The sequence below is a fragment of the Schistocerca nitens genome, chromosome 3, assembly GCF_023898315.1.
Source record: "Schistocerca nitens isolate TAMUIC-IGC-003100 chromosome 3, iqSchNite1.1, whole genome shotgun sequence".
In the NCBI taxonomy this organism is placed as follows: Eukaryota; Metazoa; Arthropoda; class Insecta; order Orthoptera; family Acrididae; genus Schistocerca; species Schistocerca nitens.
The window spans coordinates 554,361,108-554,373,228 of record NC_064616.1 but is presented as its reverse complement, the minus strand read 5'-3'; the positions used below and the strand labels follow the sequence as shown (position 1 = coordinate 554,373,228).

Sequence of the window (12,121 nt, the reverse complement as noted above, 5' to 3'; positions counted from 1 at the left end):
CATTGTATTTGCAACATTGTCAGTTCCTCACATTGCAACATCGCCAGTTTCTCACAATGGCGAACTATGTTGTGTTGTGGCTGGTAATCCAATACAGCAGCTGTATTTGTATATGTACAGTACATTTTCTTTGGATAAGCTGAACATTTTCGTTTCCAAACAGACCACACTCTCAATTAGTTTGGAATACTGGGGTTCTATTTGCATGCAGTGATAGTATCAAACACTGTTGAAATATTTATTTCAAGATTATGAGTAGAAGACAAAAAAAAGCAATAAAAATTAAACTTATCTATTCCATAAGTATCAGTATTCAGTACAGTATGAGTAAGCAAAAGACAACTTAGAATGAATGTTAAATACTGATTATGACAAATTTTTATTACAGGTACCAAATGGCATGAAAGACGGAAGTTACTGACACCAGCATTTCATTTCAAAATTTTGGAAGATTACGTACATGTATTCAATAAAAACAGTAGAATACTGGTGAATAAATTATCTGAAAATACTCCAGGTTCAACAGTGAATATTTTCAAATACATGACAACCTGCACACTGGATATTATATGTGGTGAGCTTACAACTCACATTCAGATTACTGACAAGTCACATATTTTGAGAAACTATGGTTGATATACATGTTGTCAACCAATGAGGAGACCCAGATTTTTATATTGTTCTTAAAAGCCGGTTTCACCAAAATTACTCTTGGTGAACTTGGTTGTTAAGAATAATACAAGTTAAAGTTGACTTACATTTTCAATTTTTTTCAGTATTTTGAAAACCTATTTACTCATGGGTAATGATAACTTCTTGATCACTTGTTGCTCAGTTTCATTGTATTTTTAAATTATTAAAACTCTACTGAATTATATCGTTTTGTGAAAAATAAAATATTTCAAAGTTTTTGACCTTTAATTAAAAAATAGGAACTAAATAGAGTTTGAGAAGTAACAGATAGTACATAATATTTTGAACTGGACTGGTATAACTGACTCACATTGTCTGCTGTACAAAGAAATGTAATGGACAACTTTCACAATAGATTATTATGTGAGAAACACGAAGGACAGTGAATGTAAGCTGTAGGATTATAGCCACCCATTATCACTGACTTAATATTATCTGCTTGCCATTATTCAATGTTTTACCAAGTCATATTTTTCTTATATGTTCATTCTGTTAATTCATGTGCTCCTTGCATGTGGTTATAACATTTCCATGTTTTGTCATTGTCTGCTTGTGATACTTTCCCAGTATTGTGCCCAAATTAAATAGTTACTTTGGAGCCCAAAATTAATGTGCTATATTTTACTTCAGTTTTCAAATTTTACTTGAAACTCTATATTTGAGAGGTAAAGGAGCATAAATTCAATTTCAGCATTTTATGTTTAAGAACATATTTGTAACACTGACATACTGCATCATTTGTCAAGAAGGATGGTAGATCAGCTGCAGCCCATTGCCAATTTAAGCTATCTTAAAAGAATATGCAGCCTCTTAACAAATCCTGAATCAGCCAGGGGTTGGTGCAGAATCAATAGTGTATCCAGGATCTGAGATGGAAGGGAGGATCTTTGTGATGCAAGTGATGAAATAGTTTTGAAAGCACACCATCAAGTTGCTCGGGGTGCATACAAAGTTGCTCTGGGTGTATGCACTACTAGCCAGTATCCCCATTACATGTTCTGGCTGTCTTCAAACAGATAATAAAACGATATGTATGTTTGTGTTGTGGGGCAAGATGTGAGTTTGGGTTTTGAAGATTTTTCTGGTGGAGGGGAGGGGGCTGGACTATTGCCCTCTGTTGCCACTTGCTGGGTACATCCTTGAGCAGAACTACTACTCTTCTTCCACAAATGAAGTAGTGTGTGGGTATTATAAACATGGTCTTAAGGTTAAACTGCTGAAATTAGATTTATGCCCCTTTCCCTCTCAGGCACAGAATTTATGACAATATTTCAATAGTGTGCAGTAATGTTTGAGAAATATTCTGACTAGTAAGTAAGGAACTTCAGTATTAATTTTGTGCCTCAGTACATACCATCACAGCTTACAGCTATATCTTCAGTTTATGGCTAAAATTAGAGTTACTATTTGTTTTATTCTAGTGCAGTCAGTGAGTTGTCTCATTTATTTACACACACAGAACTTGTGTTCAGAAATATGTGTGGATTATGATACTATTTCCCTGAAATGCTAAAATCTTGCATAAAACTTTAATATGTATTTGTTGTTAAGTAAGCTGTATCTTTTCATGAACCTCCATTCATATTTTGTGCAAAAGAGAAATCCAAGAAAATATTACAGTTCATAAAATATTTTTTTATGTCCACAAGTATTACCAGTGCTCATGTTGGCTGATTCTCATTGTGAAAATTCTAAAATAACATCTTTAATGTTTACTCAATATTATTTGTGAATAACTTCACAAATGAGACCATGCAATTATACATTTTACTTAAACGTAGGAACAGCTGGGTTAATAGACCGCTCAGGACATACTGATATAGATTGATCATAGTTTTCCTAAGCCATTATATTCTTACAAGGAATCCATTGCTCTGCCGAACCTTTGTGTAATGGAAACAGATTTTGCCATACAATAGTACACGAAATTTAGCTACGTTTTGTTGCAATTTACATAATTCATCATGGCTATGGAAATGAGATGGATAAATATTTCTCAGTTTTCTTGCTGCATCAGATTTTTTTGCATACACATGCTTTCAATGACTTCCTCTGTCATCATTGTTGGGAGTTAAATGACATACTAATATGACATCGGGTACTTTTATAAATAGTCAGCCAAATACTGTCATGAGGATGTCACAAAGTCATGGAACTTCCATATGCTATGTGATGGACATTAATAGTGGCATTCATTCTGTGAGATGGTGGATAACTTAGCTTATTTCCTTATTTCTCTGCAGCCTTTCATCATGTTCTTCTAAAAGAGGCATCAACATAACTTCTGGTAACATATGGAAGTTTCATGACTTAGTCTGAATTCAGTGACATAATTGTGCAAACTACATATGGAAGTACCGCTCTGAAATCACCTACTTGTCTTTAATTTACCACTTACATGTGCATCACAGTAGTTCCATCATACTAATGTAAAAGCAATGGTTGAATATAAAATATTCCTTAATGCAGGTTCTTTATCATTCTTGTTTTAATCTAGCAGCTTGCTTACTTGGCACACATCTCTGCCAATTTAATTTTACTCTCTTTTTTTAATTTAATTGTTTAATATATTTTGTCAATGGTTATATTTAAAGATTGTCTTAGTATATAAAATATTTAGAGGTGCGTTGAACGTTCTGGACTTTGAAATGACTTTCATATGCATGGACAGTTTTGAATTTGCATGAGAACCCTGTGTACCTTTAATGCAAAGGAGCAACCACAGCTAAACCAAGACCAGGCAGATGTCATGTACTGACAGACAGGGTGGTTGTAAAAAATTGCATGAACCAGCAAAAGGAATCACTCATGACTTCCAAGGTGTTACCAGCAGTCCAACTAGTACAGTGACTGGGTGTACAGAGTTAAAGAAAATGCGGTACAATGGTTGAGCAGCTCCTCATAAGCCACACGTTTCTCTAGTCAGTGCTTAGAAACACTTGACGTGGTATAGAGAGTGATGCCATTGGATTGTTGATAGCTAGAAACAAGTGATTTGGAGTGATGAATCATGCTAAATCCTGTGTCAATCCAAAGGAAGAGTTTGGGTTTGACAAATTCCCAGTGAACAGTACCTGCTGTCATGAGTATTGCCAACACTGAAGTACTGAGGAGGTGGTGTTATAGTATGTGGATTTTTTAATGGTTAGGGAGTGGTCCCCTTATTATACATATAAAATACTACATAAAAAAGAATATGAAGACATTTTACAGCTGCGTGGTCTAGGCATCTTGTCACAGTCCGCACAGCTCCCCCCCTCCCCTGCCCCGTCAGAGGTTTCAAGTCCTCTCTCGGGCATGCGTGTGTGTGTTGTCCTTAGTGTATGTTAGTTTAAGTGGTGTGTAAACTTAGGGACCGATGACCTGAGCAGTTTGGTCCCATAAGGCCTTACCACAAACTTCCAACATTTTACAGCATAGTGTACTGCCTACAGTTGGGAGGTGATGACTGTATCAGCATGCACTATGTCCTAAAACAGCATCTGTGAGGCAATGATCCATGAAAAATATATTCTTGAAATGTACTAGGACTGAACATAATGGAACATATCTGGGATGAGTTAGAACATCAGTTTCACTCCAAACCCCAGGTTCCAGCATCACTAACTTCTCAAGTTTTGGCTCTTGAGGAAGAATGCGCTGCCATTCCTCCACAGACTCCATTCAAAGTGTCCCCAGCAGAGTTCAATCCGTCCTTAAGATGAAGTCTGGATATACCTCATATTGATGTCCACTAATAAGCATCCAGGTACTTTTGATCAGATAGTTTATATGATCATTCTGCTTTGTGTAAAAACAGTCACTCCCAAGTATTTGTTACTTGACTGACTTTGGTTGTAAATTATCAATCCTGTGGTTAAATAATGGTACATTTTTGCATTTCATTAAATGAGTGAGTTTGTTTTCTTACAGTAAGATGTAGTTGCCAATATTTCCACTAGGCTGATGTTTTTCAAATATGAGAGAAAATAATATTACCTTGTAGGTAACTAAATACATGGTTCACTGAAAGTTTTGTGACATTTTGGGTGAATATTTCCAAGAAGGTGATTGGTATTAACATCAGTTGTTAGTAAGTAATGAAAGTTTGACCTTGTTTGGCCTAATTGACAGGCTGCTAACTAACTCTGTCTGAACATGCCTCAGAAGGCCCAATGATACTGACTGACTGTCAAGTCATCCTCTATTCAAAGGCATCACTGGATGGAGATATGGAGGGGCATGTGGTTAGCACACCGCTCTGCTGGCCATTGTCAGTTTTTATTACTGGATCTGCTACGTTTCAATCTAGTAGCTCCTCAATTGGCCAATCTAGTAGCTCCTCAATTGGCCTCACAAGAGCTGAGTACACCTCACTTGTCAACAGAACTTCAAAGACCTCAATGGTCACCCATCAAAGTGCTAGCCAAGCCCAACAGTGCTTAACTTCGGTGATATGACGGGAACTGGTTTTACCACTGTGTCAAGGCCACTGGCAATTAATAGTCTGTAGGTCCTTCATTTCTTTAGCTAAGCTTGTTAGTTAGACTGAGGCATCAATGAAGCTGAAGTAGGAGTAATACTGTTATTGAGTTTTATGAACCTGAGGTAGGAATTATTACAAATCAGTGTTTGGAAAATATGCAGCAGGCTATTGGTGATTCTCCATCTTCCAAAGAAATGCTCTGTCATGTGTGATATCAAGTGTGATACTCTTTCGAGTCACTTTGGATGAATTGGTAAGAGCTGAATGTAGTGATCTTTCAGATTCTTGCTGCACTTAGCATCAAACTGAATACATGTTTGAAAGCAGATCAGTAGCTGTTTATGGCATCCTGAATGACAATATTTGCATGAAAAAGAACTTTATTTGCTGCTTATAACATTTTCCAATGCTACACAAAAAAATTCACAAGTCCAGATAATTCTTCAACTAACCAATAACTCTGATCTAGCTTTGCATGATTTCTTCCTGTTTCCCAAAGCAAAGGAAATGATTTATGGCAGTCAATTTGTGCCTTCTGAAGCAGCAATACCTAGAAGGAACGTACCTAAGGAACCTCCAAAAGAAATTTAGTGTGAAGATTTTCCGAATTAATTTGGATGGATGCAGCAGTGCACAGGACAGCAGAGACAGTGCTTTAAAAATTTTATAAAAGTATAACTAAGTGTAAACATGTGCACTTCAATAACAGTTTCAGAATTTTCAGAGTAATTTCATACTTCACATGCATAAAGGCTGAGACTGTATCTCAGAATAACCACAAAGTCCTTAATTAAATCATGAACAATAGTGGTTTTATAATGCTTCCAGTAGGCAAACAAAAAATCATTTCTGTGTCTGCTGATGAGTATCTAACATACATTCTTCCTGTTAAGAGGTTCTAAATTTCCAGAAGGGATTTGATACTGCACCACACATCAATTACTAAGTAATATACAATCATATAAAGTAAATATGTGACTTTATCATTGAATATTTGACTAACAGAACCCAGTACATTATACTGGACGGCAAATATTCTACAGAAATGAAAATAATACCTCTTGTGGCTGAAGGAGGTGTAATAGGACCTCTAATGTTCTCAATATACATAAAAAATTATCAGTTAGGATCAGCAGTGCTATTAAAGTCTTTATTGCTATGATGCAGTTGTCTGCAAGAAATTATCACTGTTGGACAAATACAAGGGAATACAGAAAGCTTTGATCAAAATTTCAATTTGTTGTAATGAATGACAGTTTTCTTTAACTGTGAATAAAAGTAAGATACTGCCTATAATAAAGAGAAAGAACCCAATGGTTTCAGTTACAAGATTAGTGGTGGAAAATTAGAGAAAGTCACATTGTATAAGTATTTAGGGATAATAGTAAGAGGTGATATGAAATGGATCTATCATTTACAATCAATATTAGAAAAGGCAAATGGAAAACTTCAGTTTCTTGTAAGGGTTCTGGGATAATACAATAATCCTGTAAAGGAAATCACATACAAGATACTAGTGTATCCAATTCTAGAACACCATTCCAATGTTGGGAATCCTTATCAAGCAGGCATGACAGTAAACATCTAACGGGTTCAGAGATGCAGTGTCAGGAATATAATAGGGCAGTATAGCCCATACAGAAGTGTAACACTAGTGCTCAGGGAACCACCATAATTGCATGTCTTGCATAGGGATCATGAGTATAGTATAAGGGAGTTTAGGGAACATTCGCATAAATATGGACAGTTCTGTTTCCCTTGCTCACTACAGGAATGCACATGACAAAAAATTAATATTGGTATAATGTACCCTCCAGTACCCTGCACAGTAACAACCCAGATATCTTTATATAGATGTAGATATTGAGTCAAAAATATTGCTAGATATGTATACCTTCTGTTCTTGTGACACAATGACTGCGCCACAAAATTTCCAGCATACAGCCTTTAATGGAGCTGGCTAGATATGTTTTATAAACATTTGTCTTTAATATGTTTTGGTCCCATAGTGAAACTGAAGCTTGTTAAATATCCAGAAACGTCCACATTTACATATACACTCAGAAAGCCAATATGCAGTACATGATAGAGACGACTTTGTACCAGTATCATCCAGTCCCTGTCCTGTCCATTCATGAATGGAATGTGAGATGTTTTAATGCCTTTTTTCACCCCATAATCTTTCTTATTTTACCCTCATGATCCCTATGTGAGACATACTATGGAGCCAATGTAAGTGTGGTACTGTCTACCATGAAAACCAGTTCTCTACTGACCAAAAGTATTTTGTGACTGCATCACTTTTATTGGAGAAATCTCATTTAAGTGTTGTTTGAGGCCTCCCGAGATGTTAATTGCTTGAATAGTTCATGGATGTTGTGTTAGATAGCAGCTGCCTCATGGAGATATTATGAAGTTTCACACAACACTATCCAATGCAACACATGTTTACCATACAAACAATGCTGTTTAAGTTTCTAAGTTTCCTAGGCATTTCTGTTACACTTTTGAATAGACTGTGTCATATGTATGGACCAGTTCAGGTTTTTTTTTTTTTTTTTTTAATAGCTAAATTGTTTTCCATGCTGTCTTACAATCATAGGAATCATATCTTTGTCCAAGAAATCTGTAAAAAAAACTAAGATTAAGAGTGATGTTAATTTATATGAAATTTGTATTGAGCCTTACAGAGACAGAGTGTGCATCAAGCACAGAGGCAGTCTTGCGATTTAATCACAATGTGGTTTGTATGTTATGCCATTTCTGTTCAGTAAACACTTAGTGTCTCATCATTAATTTTAAAGTCTGGCCCACCCATCTCTTAACAGAGTAGACAAATGTTTTGACTGGAATCCACATTTACCTGGTTGAAGGGAAGCACTGAGCCCAGACAGATACTATTAAAAGACTTCTAAACTTTTAGCTTGCAGACAGAAAAGTCCTTCAGACATGAAAACACACACAGACACACACACACACACAGACACACACACACACACACACACACACACACACACACAGAGAGAGAGAGAGAGAGAGAGAGAGAGAGAGAGAGAGAGAGAGAGAGAGGGAGAAAGAGAAAGAGAGAGAGATACACACACTTGGCTGTTGTCTGTGGCTGATTGGGCCCAACTGTGGGCTGCACCTCACCTGAGTGGCCATAGACAGTAGCAAAGTGTGTGTGAACCATACTTGTGTGTGTGTTTTCTGCTTCTAAAGAAAGAGCCTTTTTTTTTGTCTGAAGAATAAAAGTTTAGGAGTCTTTTCATTGTGTTTGTCTGCAGATCATGCTTCCTTCATGTGGTGAAGAGCAATCTATCCTTTTCATGTTGTTATTCCATACTGGACTTTCCATTGTTTTATTTGATGGTTTACGCTGTACTCACATGATACTGGCTACACAGCGTAAACTGTGCAGTCTAAAATCCAAACTAAATGCATATTTTAATTTGACAGTCAGTGAAGAAGATGTTGCCTTTTTGTGTTATTGTACTTTTAGCTTCCTTTCGTTGTTACAGATATGCACAGTATTTTTAGTTGTTTGCCAACTGAATGCAACAATAGTCTGTGTTTTCCCTTATTTATATGTCTTTTTCATTTTGCTTTATCCAATAGTTCTTTCATAACATTCCAGTTTTCATCAAAATATCTATATTTAGGAGCGCAATGAAGACTAGCTTGAAGCTTCACTGTGATCTGTTTTGAGTTTGTTTATGAGAATAGTATTTTAAAAATCTGATATTTGTATCAGAAGTTTTGCAATGATTGTGATACCATGAATCTGAAATTTTTTTAATTTAGTGTGATGCAACTTAAACATGGATTAAATCATAAATTAACAGTTTTAGTCTTCTCAGTGGAAGAAATCCTTACAGGACTGGAGGCCCAGCATATTTAATATGCCTGGATGAAACACCATCTCTCTATATCTTCCTTATTTCTCCATATTCCTTTTCCAAACTTTTCATAATGTTTCACCATGTTCTCTTTGCAGTCTGTTGATAATTTATGGTCAGCAGTATGAATGCAGGCTTATTTAGTCAGTCAGCTAAGCCTTACAAAACTGGAAAACATTCATGCCATACTGGCACAAATTAGCCTATATTTTAAAACAAAGATGGCATCTTATTTTACACTTTTCAGTTTTCACTCTCGTTAATCACTAGATGGTGTGTTACCTGAGTTCATTAAACAATGAGGAAGGAAAGCATCGCAATGGCTACTACAGTTTTACAATAAAACTGAGCCGAAAAATTTCTCAGCATTTTAAAACTGCAAAAACTATAGCTATTTCAAGCCAGGAAAACCTAATGAAGACCTAATGAACTATCGTCTAATCACACTACCAAGCATCTGTAACAGGGTGCTGGAAACATTCTGTATTATGGAATATATATCCCAATTACCGATCCCATGCCCATATATATATATATATATATATATATATATATATATATATATATATATATATATATCGGTAATTGGGATATAGAAAACTTAATTCCATATATGTTGTAGCTCGTTTATATTTACACTTGATACTGCGCCCGTACAAAATGAAGTATAACAAAGAACTGACTAAAGTAAAGTTAAGATGGAGGCTTGACAGAGCACTTAGAGTTCACAGATATTACGCTTCTGATCGATACAAACTATCGATAGTTGATAAGATATATCTATGGCCCTCCGAAGGAGGAAATGGCCCAATCAGATCAATATGTACATGACACAATCGTCCTGCGGGAATGTCGAACGTGCTCAGAGGCGGGGAGGTGTGGCGGCTGATCTTGTTGCGCTGGCAAGCAATGCAGCTGCGTGCCCAGGTTTGACAGTCCTGTTTGTTATTCTTCCGAACAAAACATTCTGACACGAGACATGTGTTGGCTCGAACGCCCAGGTGGGTTAGGTTATGCAGGGCATCGAAAACCTGTCGGCGCAGCTCGGGTGGGAGCAAAGGGCGTAAGGTACCGGTCGAAGAATCACACACATCTCGTCGGAAACGCCAGGAAATTTAGCCTTTGTGAAAACAAGTGATGTTTGTGGGTCTCGTAGGAGAGCCTGAGAATCTTCATCAGAAGCTTGGAGGGAGGCCAGATCGGAAAGACCAACGATGTGGGAAACAGCAAGAAATCCGCAGCGACGTTATCTGCACCCCTGATGTAACGGACGTCCGTTGTGAATTGAGAAACCAGGTCAAAGTGGTGGTAACGTCGAGGGGGTGGGTCCTCAGGTGGGTTGCAGAACGCTTCTGCCAGTGGTTTGTGATAGGTGAGGACGAAAAACGAACGTCTCTCGACGTCGGGGCGTAAATGTTTGATTGCCTCATAAACAGCAAGGAGCTTTATATCGAATGCGGAATATTTTCTATGAGCTGTAGATAGTTTCTTGGAGAAGAAATGAAGCGGAGAAATCATGTCAGCCTTGCGTTGTCGCAACACTGCCCCCACCGCGATGTCGCTGGTTTCAGTAGTGATGAATAACTCAGCCGAGGGGTCGGGGTAGGCGAGTGTCACAGCGTGAGCTAAAGAAGTCCTCAGAGCCTTGAAGGCCTCTAGCATCGGAGCAGTCCAAGAGACGGGTTTTATATCGGAAGTTTGTTTGCCTGATAGCGCGGCCATCAGGGGTGCCTGAACAGCGGAGGCGGAGGCAGATGGCGACGGTAGTAATTGATGGTGCCGAGGAAACGGCGTAGCTCTGTGTAAGTATCTGGGGGCGGCAGAGACGTGACAGCCTGCACACGAGATTTGAGAGGCTGTATTTCGTCAGCAGAGACGGTGTAACCTAGGAAGGAGACTGACGCCTGGGGCAACTGAAACTAGTCTTTGTTGACCTCGACACCGTTGGAGTTCAAGGTCTGGAGGACCATAGACAGATGATTTTCATGTTCCTCCGCTGAGCTGCTGAAAACGACTATGTCTTCCAGATAAGCAAAGCATAACTCGAACTGTCACAATATAGAGTCAATGAAATGTTGCCACGTTTGCGCCGCATTCTTTAGCCCGAACGCCATGAAGTGATATTGGAATAAACTGAGTGGCGTGATAATAGCCGTCTTAGGAATGTCTTCCGGCGCCACGGGAATCTGGTGGTAGGCCGCACATGCGAAAAGGTCCGTCGTGTTTGGGGACGAGGTGGACTGGTGAAAACCAGTTGTTGTCTGAAGGTTGCAGAACATCTGCCGCCAAAAGTTCATTAATCTGCTGCCGGGCTGCGCGCAACTTGATAGGGTGGAGGCGTCGGACCTTATGCCTAATAGGAGGGCTGGCAGTGGTAACTATCTTGTGTGTCATTCCATCAGTGACGGAAGAAACTGAGAACTGCACATGACATTGGTTAACATCCTGGTGCTGAGTCTTCGGACGAGTAAGGCACGAAGAGGGGTAGCCGTTAGCACGAGTGGGGAAAGATAGCACGAAAGTCACATGTCTCTTATGCAAGCGTGGCGTGCACTTGTGTGGAGGGGGAGGATGCGCGTGCAGCGCCGAGTGAAGGGGAACGGGTAGCGACCGTCCACTGTTAACCTTGCACTGGACAAGTGGCGCGGGCGAGAGCAGCGCTGGCGTCGGCCACAATGGCCGCTGGGTCTTGTGGCCGGTGAGTGAGAGAGGGGGAATGCTTATCAACATGCGCAGTAGCTGCCTGCGAGGTGGGTGTGGTCGACACGTGCGTGCAACTGTCATTAGCACCACTGTTTGAAACACACGGCATTGGATGAGGCGAGCGCGATGGGGGGGTTGGAACATCACCTGCAAGTAAAGTTTGTGGACTAACCTGGTGAGATGGCCGGTGTGGCCGGGAGGTTCTAGGCGCCTCAGTCTGGAACCACGCGACCGTTACGGTCACAGGTTCGAATCCTGCCTCGGGCATGGATGTGTGTGTTGTCCTTAGGTTAGTTAGGTTTAAGTAGTTCTAAGTTCTAGGGGACTGATGACCTCAGATGTTAAGTGCCATAGTGCTCAGAAC

At 39.0% G+C, this 12,121-nt stretch overlaps 1 protein-coding gene across 1 annotated transcript in view; it reads left to right on the top strand.

Moving 5' to 3' along the window:
* Positions 1–12,121, top strand: part of LOC126248462 (cytochrome P450 4c3-like) — a 196,645-nt gene that overhangs the window by 97,352 nt on the left and 87,172 nt on the right. Inside the window, exon 4 of the mRNA XM_049949467.1 lies at positions 389–574. Within this exon, the coding sequence (XP_049805424.1) occupies positions 389–574 (186 nt within the window). The remainder of the gene's footprint in view (positions 1–388; positions 575–12,121) is intronic.